General features: G+C 46.2%; 1 protein-coding gene and 1 long non-coding RNA gene across 2 annotated transcripts in view; one reads left to right on the forward strand and one right to left on the reverse strand.

Moving 5' to 3' along the window:
- The window catches only part of LOC143764957 (glycine N-acyltransferase-like), a 118970-nt gene that overhangs the window by 29641 nt on the left and 68248 nt on the right, over positions 1-21081 (reverse strand). The window contains exon 5 of the mRNA XM_077251110.1: positions 10493-10631. Coding sequence (XP_077107225.1) covers positions 10493-10631 — 139 coding nt within the window. The remainder of the gene's footprint in view (positions 1-10492; positions 10632-21081) is intronic.
- LOC143764959 (uncharacterized) lies at positions 12353-12847 on the forward strand. Its single transcript, XR_013213306.1, has 3 exons — positions 12353-12430; positions 12511-12601; positions 12782-12847. It is a non-coding gene; the product is annotated as an uncharacterized LOC143764959 (long non-coding RNA).

A 21081-nucleotide genomic window follows, 5' to 3' on the forward strand; every position in this document is an offset into this window, starting at 1 on the left:
GTTCTCTCTTTGGGCTCCTCCTGGTGGCTCTTTTTGTTATTTTGCAGGTTTCTGGCAGGTTCCTTGCCTGTTGCCGTTGTATTCAGTGCTATTCTGATTGCTCCTGTCTACATCCGTTATCAGTCTCTCCAAGAGAAGCTAAGTTCTGTTTGCTTATTTTTGCTCATCTGTGTTCAAGATGTTTCCTAGTATATGATGAGTTTTTGTCCAGCTTGCTAATATGTGATTTCCCTGCTTGCTGGTGCTCTGGGGTGCTGAGTTGCTCCCCCCACATCGTTAGTTGGTGTGGGGGTTCTCTCATTCTCTGCGTGGATATTTTTGCATAGGGTTTTTTACTGACCGCACAGATCCCTTGCTAAATTCTGCTATCTAGCGTTAGCGGGCCTCATTTGCTTAACCTGTTTCATCTCTGCGTTTGTCTTTTCCTCTTCACTCACCGTTGTTATTTGTGGGGGGCTTCTATATCTCTGGGGGATTTCTCTGAGGCAACTAAGGTCTTACTTTCTCTTTAGGGGTAGTCAGTTTCTCAGGCCGTGAAGAGACGTCTAGGATTTCAGGAAACGTTCCACGGCTGCCTATAGTGTGTGCGGTTAGGATCAGGTTTGCGGTTAGTCCAGTTACCACATCCCCAGAGCTCGTCCTATTATTTTCTACTTAGCTGGTTAGATTTGTGATCCTAAGCCACTAGGATCATAACACACACACTACCATGCCTGGCTGGAGATTCGCTGGCACAAACCACACATCGCTCTCCTGCTTGATGGCATTCCAGAGCTCCTGCGCTGTGTGGCTTCGATTCCCCAAAGAAATTAATTTCAAGACGGCCTGTTGACGTTTGGCCACGGCTGTGCTCATGTCGGTTGTAACAGGTAAACGTTCATCACGGGTCCATGTGGAGGTGGACTGTGACGGCTCCTGCAGCGATGATTCTGAGGAACTGGTGTAAGAGGAGGAGTCAATGCGTACAGAATGGATTCCTGCAATCCTTGGAGTGGGCAAGACACGGCCTGCGCCACTCGCACGATCTGTACCCGGCTCAACGACATTAACCCAATGGGCAGTGAGGGAAAGGTATCGCCCCTGTCCATGTTGACTGGTCCACGCATCGGTGGTGAGGTGGACCTTGCTACTGACGGCATTCAGTAGCGCGTGTTTTATGTGTCCCTCCACATGCTTGTGCAGGGCAGGTGTTATGATCCCAGTGGTAGAGGATCTCTGATATTTCGGCAAGATAGCAAAAACATAAATACTGCTCTATTGAGGTGGTAACTGGGCTAACCACATACTTGATCCTAACACACAACTAGAAGCAGCCGGTGAACGTGCCTACATTGGTTCTAGACGTCTCGAGCCAGCCGGAGAACTGACTACCCCTAGAGGGAAAATAAGACCTCACTTGCCTCCAGAGAAATTGAACCCCAAATATATAGAAAGCCCCCAACAAATAATAACGGTGAGGCAAGAGGAAAACACAAACGTAGAGATGAACTAGATTCAGCAAAGTGAGGCCCACTAGTCTAGATAGACAGAAAATAGATAGTGGACTATGCGGTCAGCAGAAAACCCTACAAAAACATCCACGCTGAATATTCAAGAACCCCCACACCGACTGACGGTGCGGAGGGAGAATATCAGCCCCCTAGAGCTTCCAGCGAGCCATAAAATCAAATATTAAGCAAGCTGGACAAAGACACTGAAAATGCAAACGATCCAAATTATACAAAACGGACTTAGCTTTTCTTGCATGAGACAGACTGAAAGGAATCCAGAGGAGACCATATAGGTCTGGATACAACGATGCCAGGCAAGAGACTGAGTCCGGAGGAGACTTAAATAGGGAACACCCGCTGCTTAACGACACAGCTGGAGCTCAGGCCTGCAACAAGACATGCCTAACACAATACCGTTAGTGATCACCAGAGGGAGCCCAGAAACACAGTTCACAACAGTACCCCCCCCCCTTCAGAAGGGGTCACCGAACCCTCACCAAGACCCCCAGGGCGATCAGGATGAGCAGCGTGAAAGGTATGAACCAAATCAGCCGCATGAACATCAGAGGCGACAACCCAGGAATTATCCTCCTGACCATAGCCTTTCCACTTAACTAAATACTGGAGTTTCCGTCTAGAGATACGAGAATCCAGAATCTTCTCCACCACGTACTCCAACTCGCCCTCAACCAAAACCAGGGCAGGAGGCTCAACAGCAGGAACCATAGGCACCACGTACCGCCGCAACAAGGACCTATGGAACACATTATGAATAGCAAATGACGCTGGAAGGTCCAAGCGAAAAGACACCGGGTTAAGGATTTCCAAAATCTTATAAGGACCGATAAAGCGAGGCTTGAACTTAGGAGAGGAGACGTTCAAAGGAACATGCCGAGAAGACAACCAAACCAAATCCCCAACACGAAGTCGGGGACCCACACCGCGGCGGCGGTTGGCAAAACGCTGGGCCTTGTCTTGTGACAATTTCAAATTGTCCACCACATGGTTCCAAATCCGCTGCAACCTATCCACCACAGAATCAACCCCAGGACAGTCAGAAGGTTCAACCTGGCCCGAGGAGAAACGAGGATGAAAACCAGAGTTGCAGAAAAAGGGTGAAAACAAAGTGGCAGAACTAGCCCGATTATTAAGGGCAAACTCGGCCAGTGGCAAAAAGGTAACCCAGTCGTCCTGATCAGCAGAAACAAAACATCTCAAATAAGTCTCCAACGTCTGATTAGTTCGCTCGGTCTGGCCATTAGTCTGAGGATGAAAAGCCGACGAAAAAGACAAATCAATACCCATCTTAGCACAAAAGGATCGCCAGAATCTGGACACAAACTGGGATCCTCTGTCAGACACAATATTCTCAGGGATGCCGTGCAAACGAACCACATTCTGAAAGAACAAAGGGACCAAATCAGAGGAGGAAGGCAACTTAGGCAAGGGCACCAAATGGACCATTTTAGAAAAACGATCGCACACTACCCAGATGACAGACATCTTCCGAGATACCGGAAGATCCGAAATGAAATCCATGGAAATGTGCGTCCAAGGCCTCTTCGGGATAGGCAAGGGCAAAAGCAACCCGCTGGCACGAGAACAGCAAGGCTTAGCCCGAGCACAAATCCCACAGGACTGCACAAAAGAACGCACATCCCGCGACAAGGAAGGCCACCAAAAGGACCTAGCCACCAAATCTCTGGTACCGAAAATCCCAGGATGTCCCGCAAACACTGAAGAATGAACCTCAGAAATAACTTTGCTGGTCCATCTGTCAGGGACAAACAGTCTCTCTGGTGGGCAACGATCAGGCCTATCAGCCTGAAATTTCTGCAGCACTCGTCGCAAATCTGGGGAAATGGCAGACAAAATCACTCCCTCTCTGAGAATACCAGCCGGCTCCGAGACTCCCGGAGAGTCAGGCACAAAACTCCTAGAAAGTGCATCAGCCTTCACGTTCTTCGAACCAGGCAGGTACGAGACCACAAAGTCAAAACGGGAGAAAAACAACGACCAACGAGTCTGTCTAGGATTCAGGCGCTTGGCCGACTCGAGGTAAATCAGATTTTTATGATCAGTCAAGACCACCACACGATGTCTAGCTCCCTCGAGCCAATGTCGCCACTCCTCAAATGCCCACTTCATAGCCAACAACTCCCGATTACCAACATCATAGTTCCGCTCAGCAGGCAAAAATTTTCTTGAAAAGAAGGCGCATGGCTTCATCACGGAGCCATCAGAACTTTTTTGCGACAAAACAGCCCCTGCACCAATCTCAGAAGCATCAACTTCAACCTGGAAGGGAAGAGAGACATCCGGCTGGCACAAGACTGGCGCTGAAGTAAACCGATGCTTCAGCTCCCAAAAGGCCTCCACGGCCGCAGGAGACCAATTAGCAACATCAGAACCCTTCTTGGTCATATCCGTCAAAGGTTTAACCACGCTGGAAAAATTAGCGATAAAACGACGGTAAAAATTAGCAAAGTCCAAGAACTTCTGCAGGCTCTTAACAGACGTGGGCTGAGTCCAGTCATGAATGGCACGGACCTTGACTGGGTCCATCTCCACAGTAGAAGGGGAAAAAATAAAACCCAAAAAAGAAACCTTCTGTACCCCAAAGATACATTTTGAGCCCTTCACAAATAGAGCATTCTCCCGCAGAACCTGAAACACCATCCTGACCTGGTTCACATGGGACTCCCAATCATCAGAAAAAACCAAAATATCATCCAGATAAATAATCATAAATTTATCCAGATATTTCCGGAAGATGTCTTGCATGAAGAACTGGAACACAGAAGGGGCATTCGATAATCCAAAAGGCATCACCAGGTACTCAAAATGACCCTCGGGCGTATTAAATGCCGTTTTCCATTCATCTCCCTGCTTTATGCGCACAAGGTTATACGCACCACGAAGATCTATCTTGGTGAACCAACTGGATCCCTTAATCCGAGCAAACAAATCAGACAACAATGGCAAAGGATACTGAAATTTAACTGTGATCTTATTCAGAAGTCGATAATCTATACAAGGTCTCAAAGACCCATCTTTCTTGCCCACAAAAAAGAATCCTGCACCAAGAGGAGAAGAGGATGGGCGAATATGTCCCTTCTCCAAAGACTCCTTTATATAACTCCACATCGCGGCATGCTCTGGCACAGATAAATTAAAGAGTCGTCCCTTAGGAAACTTACTACCAGGAATCAAATCTATAGCACAATCACAGTCCCTATGAGGAGGAAGGGCACTGGACCTGGCCTCATTAAATACATCCTGAAAGTCTGGCAAAAACTCAGGGATCTCAGAAGGAGTAGAAGAAGCAATAGACACCAATGGAGAATCGCCATGAATCCCCTGACACCCCCAACTAGACACAGTCATAGCTTTCCAATCTAAAACTGGATTATGGGCCTGTAACCATGGCAGACCCAAAACGACAACATCATGCATTTTATGCAGTACCAGAAAACGAATCACCTCCTGGTGTACAGGAGTCATGCACATGGTCACTTGCGTCCAATACTGAGGTTTATTCTCTGCCAATGGCGTAGAATCAATTCCTCTAAGAGGAATAGGATTTTCCAAAGGCTCCAGGACAAAACCGCAGCGCTTGGCAAACGACAAATCCATCAGACTTAAAGCAGCACCAGAATCCACAAAAGCCATAACTGAGTAAGAAGATAATGAACAAATTAAAGTCACAGACAAAATAAACTTAGGCTGAAAAGTACCAATGGCGACAGGATTAACACTTTTTTTTTAAGCGTTTAGAGCATGCTGAGATAACATGTGTTGAATCACCACAGTAGAAACACAACCCATTTTGACGTCTATGATTTTGTCGCTCGGCTCTGGTCAAAATTCTGTCACATTGCATAGAATCAGGTGACCGTTCAGACAGCACCGCCCAAGGATTAACAGATTTGCGCTCCCGCAAACGTCGATCAATTTGAATGGCCAGAGCCATTGAATCATTCAGACCTGTAGGGATAGGAAACCGCACCATCACATCTTTAATGGCTTCAGAAAGACCATTTCTGAAATTTGCGGCCAGTGCACACTCATTCCATTGAGTAAGCACGGACCATTTCCGAAACTTTTGACAATATACCTCAGCTTCGTCCTGACCCTGAGAGATAGCCAGCAACATCTTTTCAGCCTGATTTTCAAAATTAGGCTCCTCATAAAGCAAACCAAGTGCCAGGAAAAACGCATCAACATTCACCAATGCAGGATCTCCTGGCACCAGAGAGAAGGCCCAATCTTGAGGGTCGCCGCGCAAGAAGGAAATAACAATCTTAACTTGCTGAGCGGAATCACCAGAGGAACGAGGTTTCAGAGACAGAAACAATTTGCAATTATTCCTAAAATTCAGGAACTTAGATCTATCTCCAAAAAACGGCTCAAGAATAGGTATTTTTGGTTCAGACATAGGGCTATGGATAACAAAATCCTGAATGCTTTGCACCCTAGCAGCAAGCTGATCCACACTAGAAGTCAGAGTCTGGACTTTCATATCTGCAGCAGAGTTCCAGCCACTCAGAGAAAAAGGGGATGGAAGAAGCTACGCAAACTGCAGCAACAAAAAAAAAACAAAAAACTCAGAACTTCTTTTTAATCCCGCTTCTGCGATGCAATAAACATTTTCTTTCGGCCTGGCATACTGTTATGATCCCAGTGGTAGAGGATCTCTGATATTCCGGCAAGATAGCAAAAACATAAATACTGCTCTAGGGAGGTGGAAACTGGGCTAACCGCATACCTGATCCCAACACACACAACTAGAAGCAGCCGGTGAACGTGCCTACGTTGGTTCTAGATGTCTCGAGCCAGCCGGAGAACTGACTACCCCTAGAGGGAAAATAAGACCTCACTTGCCTCCAGAGAAATTGAACCCCAAAGATATAGAAAGCCCCCAACAAATAATAACGGTGAGGCAAGAGGAAAACACAAACGTAGAGATGAACTAGATTCAGCAAAGTGAGGCCCACTAGTCTAGATAGACAGAAAATAGATAGTGGACTATGTGGTCAGCAGAAAACCCTACAAAAACATCCACGCTGAACATTCAAGAACCCCCACACCGACTGACGGTGCGGAGGGAGAATATCAGCTCCCTAGAGCTTCCAGCGAGCCAGAAAATAAAATATTAAGCAAGCTGGACAAAGACACTGAAAAATGCAAACGATCCAAATTATACAAAACGGACTTAGCTTTTCTTGCATGAGACAGACTGAAAGGAATCCGGAGGAGACCATATAGGTCTGGATACAACGATGCCAGGCAAGAGACTGAGTCCGGAGGAGACTTAAATAGGGAACACCCGCTGCTTAACGACACAGCTGGAGCTCAGGCCTGCAACAAGACATGCCTAACACAATACCGTTAGTGACCACCAGAGGGAGCCCAGAAACACAGTTCACAACAGGCAGGGACAGCTTGCCTGCTGAAGTAAAAGCGGCTGGGCACATTGTACTGTGGGACTGCCAATGACATCAAGTCACGGAAGCTGTCAGTCTCCACCAGCCTGAATGACAGCATTTCCAGTGACAGAAGTTTGGCAATGCCTGCAGTCAGAGCCTGTGCTCGTGGGTGGTTTGACGAGAAAGGCCGCCTTTTCTCCCATGCCTGTACTACCGATGGCTGTAGACTGGGCTGGGAATGTGTGGATGACTGGGAAAGTGGTGCTGCGGGTGGAATTACAGTGGGTCTCTGGACAACAGGGCCAGAGGTTCTTCCACGGCGATCCTGGGAGGAAGCCGAACCAGCTGCGTGTGAGCTGGAGGAAGAGGCAACACGAGCTGGAGAGGTGGTAGCTGCCGCTGTTGGTTGGCCTAGCTCTTCAGTGTGTTTTTCTAACTCCGCCGCGTGCCTGTTGCGCACATGTTTCCACATGTTGGAGGTATTGAGGTTGCTGACATTTCGACCTCTTTTGACTTTGTGATGACACACCTTGCATTTGACATAGCAAATGTCATCTGCAACTGTGTCAAAAAAGGGCCAGACACTGCAAGTCTTGGGAGCGCCCTTTTTGGCTTTTGGAACAGACATGCTCCTTACGGGTGCCAAAGTGGAGGCTACAGGCTGCGCAGTCTTCCCCCTCCCTCTACCTCTTTGGCCCGTTCTAGGAATCTCTTCCTCGGAGCTGCTCCCACCACCTTCCTGTCCCTCACACCACGATGGGTCAAGGACCTCATCATCTACACTACCCTCTGCCACCAACTGCTCCTCCTGGGTAGTCTCAGCAGCAGAGCACGCACCAGAAAGTGGCACCTGAGTGTCATCATCAGCGGATGCGGCCTGCGATGTGGTGACCGGAGGCACTGGCCCACCCGCCTCTTCAGAGGAAGAGAGAAAAAGCTGTTGGGCATCACTGCACCCTGCCTCTTCTTCCATTTCTCCAATGCTGCTTGGCTGGCCCCCTGTTTCCAAGCCAAGAGATTCAGAGAACAGAAGTAGAGACGGCTCCTGTCCTGGGCTCTCTGTCTGCCTGGCCAATTTGGCAGGTGGTGAAGAGACAGATGGCTGCTCTCCAGTGCTCTGTGTCTGAGAGGATGTGGCACTAATTGAAGTCGATGCGTTAGCTGCCATCCATCCAACAACGGCTTCAATTTGGTCTTCACGCAGCAGCGGTGTACGGCGCTCTGCGACAAAGCTGCGCATGAAGGACTGTTCCCTGGTGAAACTGAGTCACCGGTGCCCGCAGCAGGCACAGAATCCCCACGTCCTCTCCCTGCTCCGCGCCCACGCCCACGTGCCTTACTCCCTGCCTTCTTCATCTTGGTTGACTGATAAAGATAAGCAGAAAAGTACTAACGGCTTTGTGTGCTTATTCCTGAAAAGCTCCGAGTCCTAACAGGTATAGGAAACACTAATTTTCTAAAGTGTGGACTAGACTTTAATATGAGCTAATGTGGCCTACACAAATGTAAAGTGGTGTGTTTGGTGAACTTTATTATTTATTTTTTGGGGGCTGAACTGACAACAGAGAGAGCTGCAGTCACACGGAGACCGTGCAGACAGCCGTAAACGGCGCTGCAAGGCCCAAAAAACCTCCTCTACTTTATCCTATGTAGTGTTTTTCCACAAGTTAGCTGGATACGGGTGGAAAGACACTAATAGGAATTTTTTGAAAAAATGTGCAGCAGCCTTTACTACTTAAAACAAAAGGAAAATTGATTTTACGGTATGACGCAGTGAAGAACCCTGAGCTGGATACAACCAGGCTATGGCTGCTCACAGACTACAGGGCGAGCTGCAGTCACACGGAGACCGTGCAGACAGCCGTTAACGGTGCTGCAAGGCCCAAAAAACCTCCTCTACTTTATCCTATGTAGTGTTTTTCCACAAGTTAGCTGGATACGGGTGGAAAGACACTACTAGGAATTTTTTGAAAAAATGTGCAGCAGCCTGCACTACTTAAAACAAAAGGAAAATTGATTTTACGGTATGACGCAGTGAACAACCCTGAGCTGGATACAACCAGGCTATGGCTGCTCACAGACTACAGGGCGAGCTGCAGTCACACGGAGACATTGCAGACAGCCGTTAACGGGGCTGCAAGGCCCAAAAAACCTCCTCTACTTTATCCTATGTAGTATTTTTCCACAAGTTAGCTGGATACGGGTGGAAAGACACTAATAGGATTTTTTTGAAAAAATGTGCAGCAGCCTGCACTACTTAAAACAAAAGGAAAATTGATTTTACGGTATGACGCAGTGAACAACCCTGAGCTGGATACAACCAGGCTATGGCTGCTCACAGACTACAGGGCGAGCTGCAGTCACACGGAGACCGTGCAGACAGCCGTAAACGGCGCTGCAAGGCCCAAAAAAAGTCCTCTACTTTTTTCTATGTAGTGTTTTTCCACAAGTTAGCTGGATACGGGTGGAAAGACACTAATAGGAATTTTTTGAAAAAATGTGCAGCAGCCTGCACTACTTAAAACAAAAGGAAAATTGATTTTACGGTATGACGCAGTGAACAACCCTGAGCTGGATACAACCAGGCTATGGCTGCTCACAGACTACAGGGCGAGCTGCAGTCACATGGAGACCGTGCAGACAGCCGTAAACGGCGCTGCAAGGCCCAAAAAACCTCCTCTACTTTATCCTATGTAGTGTTTTTCCACAAGTTAGCTGGATACGGGTATAAAGTCACTAATAGGAATTATTAGAAAAAATTAGCAGCAGACTACACTACTTGAAAAAAAAAAAAAAAAAGAACAGTATGAGGCAATGAACCACCCTCCCTGAACTGAATGCAACCAGCTATGGATGGCCTATGGCTGCACACAGACTAGAGAGTGGGCTGCACTCACACACACACACACACACACACACACACACACACAGACCTTGCAGATCGCTGTGAAAACAGCGCTGCAAGGCAAAAGCAAGGTGATTAGTAGGTGAACACAGCTGTTGCTAAATTAGCCTTGGAAAAGCACAAAGAAGCAAATCGCTATCTCTAAACTGGCCCTCAGTCAGCAAACAGCGTCCTGTCACTAACTGAATTCACAGCAGAGTGAGCGAAAAATGGCGCCAGCGACTTTTAAACTGCATCATGACATCATTTCAGCAGCCAATCACAGCCTTGCCAGTAGTTTCATGCTCTCCATGCTGAACAGGATGTGCCCACACTTGGAATCATTCTCATTGGCTGATTTCGTGCAAATTTGTGCAGTTTGAATCCTGGGAACTTCCGATTCCGGTATCCGATACGCGGCAAGTATCGGATCTCGGTATCGGAATTCCGATACCGCTAAGTATCGGCCGATACCCGATACTTGCGGTATCGGAATGCTCAACACTAGTCCTAGTACTAACCAGTATATGGAAAGGCTAACTAGAATTATCAAATAATCTTTGCATGCCAGACCTGAATGCTAGTCTTACCTAAGGTTATTCGTTTCTATTAACACTTGTACATCTACCAAAGCGCAGGTTCAATATATATTATAAAATATATAAAAGAGTTGAGCATTGTTGAATCACCTTCTACTGTTCCGGTTGTCCAATTCATTTGCATCTTTTATACCATGCCTCATGTATAATATATTACTGCTGGTCTGCATACAGCTTCCATGTTTGGAACTTATCTTATAGAGCACACTCCCGAGTTCTGGCTGACATCCTGTATGGAAAGCATAGAAATACTCAGAGAGATTATAAAAAACAATATACCGTAGTTGACAACCATTTACATTTATTTCTAGGGCCACATTGGTTTTGACAAATCAGACCATTCATAATTCATACTCAATAACCCATAGTACAGATCAAAGATCCAGCATTTTTACCACAGTCAAGATCCCATAATTCAACTTTATTTCAATCCCCTTATATTACGCACTTGTCCTCAGTCCCATCCATTTCTGTAGATACTGTACCTCTTTGGCTCCAGGCCTTGCCAGATCTAAGATGCTTTGTGCATTTAAAGGATTGTCCGGATTTTTTTCCTATTCTGTGTGTGTACCTGGGCTGCAGTTTGTAATATACTCACTACTCATATACTCAGCATTCTGCACCGTTGCCCAGATACCACATTTAGGCATGTAACCAGCTTCTCTCCTGATTCTAGATGAACTACTCACATCCCATCTAGAGTTTTCCTGTTCAGAGACTGGACATAATGCCACACTAATATCAGCCAAGATGATTGTCTATAAAGTGATGGTATAAAAAAAGACTGACTGGCACTTCCAGGAAGTGCCAGTCAGTCTTTTGTCATTTGTATATTAGCTCTCTGACCAAGCACTTCGCCCTCCAGCATGTGGTGGATTTTAATTGCAACAGGGTCCTGCCTACCCATAAAATCAGACTTTGGAGAGAGATATTCACATCTATGCAGGAATTGAGACTTCAGTCTTAGAATGGTATTCACACTAGACTCATAGGAAAAATCTACCCAAAATCTATGTATCTATACAGCTATCTACATATTCCATATTTATTTATGTATATATCTTTCAGTCTATCAATCTATCTCTGTATCACATATCTATCCCATACCTGGATGTTATGAATGTATTCATTACCTCTTCCTCCCAAATATATCCGGTAATAGACGGAAAGGTTCAGGTCACATACATATGAATTTACTTCGCTGCTCAAGTATACCTCTATCACACACTTTACTTATTCCCTTTCTTTCTCTTTGACATTACCGCAGCCAACATCTTCTATACAGTAGGTACGCCCACCGCAAACTGCACAAGCGCCGACGTTCCTCATAATCTTTGCCCTCAGTGACATTGCGCAGATGCCGACGTTGCCCGGCAACTCCCAAACAAACTTAGATCACCGCACAGCGCATGCGTCTGCAGGCCGTCCCACTTCCGGTCACCTGACCCATGAGCGCTATTTATGAGCGCTCAGCCTGCGATCTTCCAGGCGTCCCATTGCTAAGGCACGGCTGTGCCAGCACCTCTACAAACCGATCCGCATGTAAGTACACCCCTTGGTCACAAACACAACTTGCCCATTACAATTTAGTTCTTACGGTAAACTCTCTTATAGTGGCATCTGCACAACCTGGACTCTGGGCTCACACAGCTCCAGTGTCGCGCCACACCCGGGAAGGCGCACCTACTTTTTTGACCGGTGTAAGTACACTGTGATGCCACAGCTATATTTTACCCATTATGTCAGGTTACTTACCTCCATGTATTCGATTTCCCCCCCCCCTTTTTTTAGTGGCATCTACATTATCTGGGCTCATATAGCTCTAGGATTGCGCTTCACCAAAGGGAGCGCACTGACCATATTTGCTGGTGTAAGTATACACCTCTGTCCCTGTCATACTTTTTTCATTGTGTCACATTACTTACTTCCATATATTTAATCCCATTTTAGTGGCATCTACACAACCTGGGCTCTTACAGCTCTACTAGTGCATTTCTCCAAAGAGAGCGCACCCACCACATGCCTGGTGTAAGTATACACCTCTGTCCCCGACATATGTTGCCCATTGCGTCAGATTAATTATTTCCATGTATTGAATCCTATTTCAGTGGCTTCTACATTATTTGGGCTCAAACAGCTCTAGCATTTGTCTATAAGTGGACACACTCACTACTTGAACGGTGCAGTTTATCATCAGGGGTAATTATGCCTTTTTACTTCCTCATCACGCACCACCATTGTTATACAATCACACACTCCTCTGGCCATATTACACCTCTATCCTAGTACCCCTTCATACATGGTCCCCATAATACTACGGGGTAGCCCCCTTAAAACCGCAACATGACGTAGGACTCACTATGACTAAACTCTCACCAGGTTATCCAGATTTTGACCCAGACTGATCCAGGACGCTCGAGCATTATTCAGTGACACACTGAACACTACGGTATGTCTCTTTTCTTTTCTATAATCTGTAGCTCTTGTCTTTTTACCCATAGTCTATGAGACCTCAAATATATCTAGGAGGTCTTGTCGTTAGTACATCTATATCTCTCTCATGTCCCCTATAGATGTCCCAGTCTCATTAAAGGACCCCTTCAGAGGCCACTCTGACATGACCTCTACTCCCTACGATGCGTGATATACTGTGTATCATATATTTGTAAATATTGTAAATATTGTGTCTATACTATATGTCTTATGTATATTTGTTTTCCATCTTTTCTAGCGACACAGTGATCAAGGCCACAAGGTGGCCGAAACGTCTATACTTGTCGCCTCTTCATTTATAATAAAATACACATGATTTTGAAGCATAAATCTTGTTGCAAAGTGTGCAGTGATTAGAGACTTATATATGCAGGAATTGAGACTTCAGTCTTAGAATGGTATTCACACTAGACTCATAGGAAAAATCTACCCAAAATCTATGTATCTATACAGCTATCTACATATTCCATATTTATTTATGTATATATCTTTCAGTCTATCAATCTATCTCTGTATCACATATCTATCCCATATCAAAATCAAATTCAATTCTAATTCAAAGAAACTTTATTGGCAGGACCCAGTTCAAATTAGTTTTGCCAAAGCAGGTGTACAAGTAGGGAATGGGGATAGGGACTGTGGGGATGATGGGTAGGAACTGTAGGAATGAAGGATGGGTGCACATACAGTGTTTGGGCTATGGAAGTCCATGGCTTATCATAGTTCTCCTTCTTGCAGCCTATGGCATGCATTCACACACTGGACTGCTATATCCAATGTGCTCACTTCTTTCCCCAGTAATATATATGTTTTCTCTTCCTGGAGCCAAAATCCAGAAAAAGATTGGAGAGTCTCTAGAAGTGAGTGTCCCTCACTGCTGAATATTTGGAGCAGTGTAGCAGGAAGTGGGTCTCATCCTCCAGGACCTCAAAGACACAGTGCGGGCACAATTTGTCTTCCCTGGGCTTGTAGCTTTGTGCCGGCTAGATTCAGTGTCCGGACTGTGGGCATCTATACCGGATCAGGATCTGGCTGTCTGTGGGATACAGAAGTTTCTCCAGATGTGGATCCAGTCTGGAGTTTATCTGTAGACTGTGGTACATGGTCAGTTTCAGGTGATGATATTGTTCCTTCACAAAAAATAAAAAAAAATGTCCATCATTATGACAGTTCCATGCCGACAGCTGTCACTGCCCAGCAGCTAGATCAAGAGACCTGCTGGGACACCCGTTGTGGTTCCATAGGAGATTGGAGGACTGGCTGACCTGCAGATCACAGGAGATGGAGGCAGAAACTTCCACCTTGAGCTAAAAGGTATACCCGAGGAGGTCCATGGTCTGTGAGGAGGACGGAGCTGAGCACCGGGAATGACAGCCAACAGCAGGTGCGACTCCCACTGTGCACAGAGAAGACAACGTGATCTGTGGGAGAGCACAGAGGAGGCAGGAGCGGGATTCCCCAGTCACCAGAGCCGTGATTGCCTGCTGCCCTGAGGTGTTGGATGTTGCACCTCTTCGACTGCGTCTAATACTTGATACTTTCTGTGGCTGCTCATCTCCCCTAACTAATTTGGCCCCCAAATCCACCACTTTGCAAAATCAATAGAGGAGACACTGCATCTCCATCTGCAGTTCCTCCCCTTCTTCACCCTGCCAACAGAGACTCTCGAAACTGGGGAAAGATATTCTGACCCTATATAACTTTATACTCTGTAAACATTTAAAACAATAGAGATACTGATAGATCCCTCGGACATAGCTCCTCTGCTTAACTTTCGGTGCCAAATTCCGCCATTTTATGAAACAACACGCCCATTGATATCACATCTTCAACTACTATACTGATATTTCTATGTCTCCTACCATCTAAAGTGGGTTTTGATAGAAGATTACAATTGGTCCTATGAAAAAGGTCCGTGTATAATATGACACATTTCTGCTAAATTAATTAGAGATTTCAAGGTTTGGTTGGTTATGATTGGCAAACTTCCTGATATTTATTGAACAGTTCATCTAATATACCCAAACCCCATTGACTCCAATGGGAGGAAAAACAACATGCATAGACAACACCTTCAAGGGGGCCACAAAGCTGCCAAAACAGCTAAAGTTAGGGACAGACACCAGGAAAAGTGGCATTAATTGACCCGTCCATTGAGCTATAAATAAATAATTTAAAAAAATTGATGTGGGTTCCCCTGTATTTTTGATAACCAGCCAAGCAAAACTGACAGCTATGGACTGCAACTCTCAGCAGTCAGCGTTAGCAAGGCTGGTTATCAAGAATACAGGGGTCCTCACGCTGTTTTGTTTTAATAATTTAAATTAATCATTTAAAAAAACCTTGTGGGGTACCCCCATTTTTTAAAAACAGTACAGCTAAAGTTGACAGCTGGGGGCTAGTATTCTCAGGCTGGTAAGGGGCCATGGATTTTTGCCCCTCAGCCTAAAAATAGCAGCCCGCAGCCACCCCAGAAAAGGCACATCTATTAGGTGGGCCAATTCTGTCGCTTTGCCCAGCTCTTCCCATTTGCTCTGTGGCAGCGGTTAGGGTTGAGCGAAACGGATCGGTCATTTTCATAAGTCGCCGACTTTTTGAAAAGTCGGGTTTCATGAAACCCGACCCGATCCCTGTGTGGGGTCGGCCACGCGGTACGCGACTTTCGCGCCAAAGTCGCGTTTCAATGAGGCTAAAAGCGCCATTTCTCAGCCAATTAAGGTGCACGCAGAGTGTGGGCAGCGTGATGACATAGATCTCAGTCCCCACCATCTTAGAGAAGGGCATTGCAGTGATTGGCTTGCTTTCTGTGGCGTCACAGGGGCTATAAAGGGGCGTTCCCGCCGACCGCCATCTTACTGCTGCTGATCTGAGCGTAGGGAGAGGTGCCGCTTCGTCAGAAGCAGGGATAGTGTTAGGCACGGTACATTCACCCCCAAACCGCTTGTGCTGTAGCGATTTCCACTGTCCAACACCACCTTTTGTTTGCAGGGACAGTGGAAGCTACATTTTTTTTTCCTCAGCGCTGTAGCTCATTGGGCTGCCCTAGAAGGCTCCCTGATAGCTGTGTTGCTGTGTGTACGCCGCTGTGCAAACCAACTGCTTTTTTCAAAGCACAAATCCTGTTGTTCCTTCCTTTCTGCACAGCTGTCTTGTTTGTTTGTCCACACTTTTTTTTTTTTTTTGTGCAGCTGTCCACTCCTTGTTATTGCTGCCTGCCATACCTTGCTGAGATTACTGCAGGGAGATAGTAATTGTAGGACAGTCCCTTTTTTTTTTTTTTTTTAAATTCTCCCTGAAAACAAAAAAAAAATAGTGGGAGATTAAGATTGGCATTTCTGCTTGAGTGCCGGTCCTGTGTGTGCCATCTGTCTCAAATTATTGGGGCACAGAAAACCTAGTGTGTCATACTGGGAATTTTTTTTTTTTTTTTTAAATTCTCCCTGAAAACAAAAAAAATTGTGGGAGATTAAGATTGGCATTTCTGATCGAGTGTCGGTCCTGTGTGTGCCATCTGTCTCAAATTATTTGGGGCACAGAAAACCTAGTGTGTCATACTGTGAATTTTTTTTTTTTTAATTCTCCCTGAAAACAAAAAAAATAGTGGGAGATTAAGATTGGCATTTCTGCTTGAGTGCCGGTCCTGTGTGTGCCATCTGTCTCAAATTATTGGGGCACAGAAAACCTAGTGTGTCATACTGGGAATTTTTTTTTTTTTTAATTCTCCCTGAAAACAAAAAAAATAGTGGGAGATTAAGATTGGCATTTCAGCTTGAGTGCCGGTCCTGTGTGTGCCATCTGTCTCAAATTATTGGGGCACAGAAAACCTAGTGTGTCATACTGGGAATTTTTTTTTTTTTTATTCTCCCTGAAAACAAAAAAAATAGTGGGAGATTAAGATTGGCATTTCTGCTTGAGTGCCGTTCCTGTGTGTGCCATCTGTCTCAAATTATTGGGGCACAGAAAACCTAGTGTGTCATACTGGGAATTTTTTTTTTTTTTTTAAATTCTCCCTGAAAACAAAAAAAATAGTGGGAGATTAAGATTGGCATTTCAGCTTGAGTGCCGGTCCTGTGTGTGCCATCTGTCTCAAATTATTGGGGCACAGAAAACCTAGTCTGTCATACTGGGAATTTTTTTTTAACCCCTTCCCACCTGTGACGCCACGTAGGCATCATGAAAGTCGGTGCCAATCCGACCCATGACGCCTATGTGGCGTCATGAAAAGATCGCGTCCCTGCAGATCGGGTGAAAGGGTTAACTCCAATTTCACCCGATCTGCAGGGACAGGGGGAGTGGTACTTCAGCCCGGGGGGGGGGTGGCTTCACCCCCCCATGGCTACGATCGCTCTGATTGGCTGTTGAAAGTGAAACAGCCAATCAGAGCGATTTGTAATATTTCACCTATGAAAATGGTGAAATATTACAATCCAGCCATGGCCGATGCTACAATAGCATCTGCCATGGCTGGAGACCCCGATTTGCCCCCCCCACCGCCACCGATCGCCCCCCCCAGTCGTCCTTTCTGCCCCGATCTCCTGTCCGCTCCCCACCTCCCTCCTGTCCGCTCCCCCGGTCCTCCGATCCCCCCCCATGTTCCAATCCCACCCCCCATACTTACCTAGCTTCGATGTCCCTCCCGGTGTCCGGCCGTCTTCTCCATGGGCGCCGCCATCTTGGAAAATGGCAGGCGCATGCGCAGTGCGCCCGCCGAATCTGCCTACCGGCAGATTCTTTCCTGTACATTTTGGTCGCTGTGATAAGTTCTATCACAGCGATCAAAATAAAAAAAATAGTAAATAAACCCCCCCCCTTTATCACCCCCATAGGTAGGGACAATAATAAAATACAGAAAATATAATTGTTTTTGTTTTTCCATTAGGGTTAGGGTTAGGGGTAGGGTTAGGGGTAGGGTTAGGGTTAGGGGTAGGGTTAGGGTTGCACTTAGGGTTAGGGTTGCACTTAGGGTTGCACTTAGGGTTAGGGTTGCACTTAGGGTTGCACTTAGGGCTAGGGTTGCACTTAGGGCTAGGGTTGCACTTAGGGTTGCACTTAGGGTTGCACTTAGGGTTAGGGTTGCACTTAGGGTTAGGGTTGCACTTAGGGTTGCACTTATGGTTAGGGTTGCACTTAGGGCTAGGGTTGCACTTAGGGTTGCACTTAGGGTCAGGGTTGCACTTAGGGCTAGGGTTGCACTTAGGGTTGCACTTAGGGTTAGGGTTGCACTTAGGGCTAGGGTTGCACTTAGGGCTAGGGTTGCACTTAGGGCTAGGGTTAGAATTAGGGTTAGGGTTAGAATTAAGATTAGAATTAGGGTTGCAATTAGGGTTAGGGTTGGAATTAGGGTTAGAATTATGCTATGTGCACACGGTGCGGATTTGGCTGCGGATCCACAGCGGATTGGTCGCTGCGGATTCGTATCAGTTTTCCATCTTGTTTACAGTACCACGTAAACCTATGGAAAACCAAATCCGCTGTGCCCATGGTGCGGAAAATACAGCGCGGAAACGCTGCGTTGTATTTTCCGCAGCATGTCAATTCTTTGTGTGGATTCCGCAGCGTTTTACACCTGCTCCATAATAGGAATCCGCAAGTGAAATCCACACAAAAAACACTGGAAATCCACGGTAAATCCGCAGGCAAAGCGCAGTGCGTTTTACCTGCAGATTTTTCAAAAACTGTGTGGAAAAATCCACACACAAATCCGCAACGTGAGCACATAGTCTTAGGGTTAGGGTTGGAATTAGGGTTAAGACTAGGGTTAGGGGTGTGTTGGGGTTAGGGTTGTGGTTAGGGTTGGGATTAGGGTTAGGGGTGTGTTGGGGTTAGTGTTGGAGTTAGAATTGAGGGGTTTCCACTTTTTAGGCACATCAGGGGGTCTCCAAACGCGACACGGCACCACCATTGATTCCAGCCAATCTTGCGTTGAAAAAGTCAAATGGTGCTCTCTCCCTTCCGAGCCCCGACGTGTGCCCAAACAGTGGTTTACCCCCACATATGGGGTACCAGCGTACTCAGGAGAAACTGAGCAACAACTTTTGGGGTCCAATTTTTCCTGTAACCCTTGGGAAAATAAAAAATTGAGGGCTAAAAAATTATTTTTGAGGAAAGAAAAATTATTTATTATTTTCACGGCTCTGCGTTATAAACTTCTGTGAAGCACTTGGGGGTTCAAAGTGCTCACCACACAGCTAGATAAGTTCCCTTGGGGGTCTAGTTTCCAAAATGGGGTCACTTGTGGGGGGTTTCTACTGTTTAGGCACATCAGGGGCTCTGCAAACGCAACGTGACACCCGCAGAGCATTCCATCAAAGTCTGCATTTCAAAACGTCACTAATTCACTTCCGAGCCCCGGCATGGGGTCACTTATGGGGAAGCTCCAATGTTTAGGCACACAGGGGCTCTCCAAACGTGACATGGTGTCCGCTAATGATTGGAGCTAATTTTCCATTCAATAAGCCAAATGGCGTGCCTTCCCTTCCGAGCCCTGCCGTGCACCCAAACAGTGGTTTACCCCCACATATGGGGTATCATCATACTCAGGACAAACTGGACAACAACATTTGGGGTCCAATTTCTCCTGTTACCCTTGGGAAAATAAAAAATTCTGGGCTAAAAATAATTTTTGAGGAAAAATTATTTTTTATTTTCACGGCTCTGCGTTATAAACTTCTGTGAAGCACTTGTTGGTTTAAAGTGCTCACTATGCATCTAGATAAGTTCCTTGGGGGGTCTAGTTTCCAAAATGGGGTCACTTGTGGGGGAGCTCCAATGTTTAGGCACACAGGGGATCTCCAAACGCGACATGGTGTCCGCTAACGATGGAGATAATTTTTCATTCAAAAAGTCAAATGGCGCTCCTTCCCTTCCGAGCCTTACCATGTGCCCAAACAGTGGTTTACCCCCACATGTGAGGTATCAGTGTACTCAGGAGAAATTGCCCAACAAATTTTAGGATCCATTTTATCCTGTCGCCCATGTGAAAATTGAAAAATTGAGGCTAAAAGAATTTTTTTGTGAAAAAAAAGTACTTTTTCATTTTTACGGATCAATTTGTGAAGCACCTGAGGGTTTAAAGTGCTCACTATGCATCTAGATAAGTTCCTTGGGGGGTCTCCTTTCCAAAATGGGGTCACTTGTGGGGGAGCTCCAGTATTTAGGCACACAGGGGCTCTCCAAACGCGACATGGTGTCCGCTAACGATGGAGATAATTTTTCATCCAAAAAGTCAAATGGCGCTCCTTCCCTTCCGAGCCTTACCATGTGCCCAAACAGTGGTTTACCCACACAAGTGAGGTATCAGTGTACTCAGGAGAAATTGCCCAACAAATTTTAGGATCCATTTTATCCTGTTGCCCATGTGAAAATTAAAAAATTGAGGCTAAAATAATTTTTTTGTGAAAAAAAAGTACTTTTTCATTTTTACGGATCAATTTGTGAAACACCTGGGGGTTTAACCCCTTTCTGTCATTGGACGTACTATTCCGTCCATGTGGGGTGGGCCCTAATTCCCAAGGACGGAATAGTACGTCCAGCACGATCGGCCGCGCTCTCGGGGGGAGCGCGGCCGGTCGCGGCCGGGTGTCAGCAGCCTATCGCAGCTGACATCCGGCGCTATGTGCCAGGAGCGGTCACGAACCGCCCCCGGCACATTAACCCCCGGCACACCGCGATCAAACATGATCGCGGTGTACCGGCGGTATAGGGAAGCATCGCGCAGGGAGGGGGCTCCCTGCGGGCTTCCCTGAGACCCCCGCAGCAACGCGATGTGATCGCGTTGCTCCGAGGGTCTCCTACCTCCTTCCTCGCTGCAGGTCCCGGATCCAAGATGGCCGCGGCATCCGGGTCCTGCAGGGAGGGAGGTGGCTTACCGAGTGCCTGCTCAGAGCAGGCGCTGGTAAGCTTGCTGCACTCTAAGTGAGATCGGTGATATGACAGAGTGCTGTGCACACTGTCAAATCACCTATCTGTAATGTCCCCCCCGGGACAAAGTAAAAAAGTTAAAAAAAAATGTCCACATGTGTAAAAAAAAAAAAAAAAAAAAATCCTAAATAAATAATAAAAAAAAAATTATTCCCATAAATACATTTCTTTATCTAAATAAAAAAAATCAAACAATAAAAGTACACATATTTAGTATCGCCGCGTCCGTAACGACCCCACCTATAAAACTTTATCACTAGTTAACC

The sequence above is a fragment of the Ranitomeya variabilis genome, chromosome 4, assembly GCF_051348905.1.
Source record: "Ranitomeya variabilis isolate aRanVar5 chromosome 4, aRanVar5.hap1, whole genome shotgun sequence".
In the NCBI taxonomy this organism is placed as follows: domain Eukaryota; kingdom Metazoa; phylum Chordata; class Amphibia; order Anura; family Dendrobatidae; genus Ranitomeya; species Ranitomeya variabilis.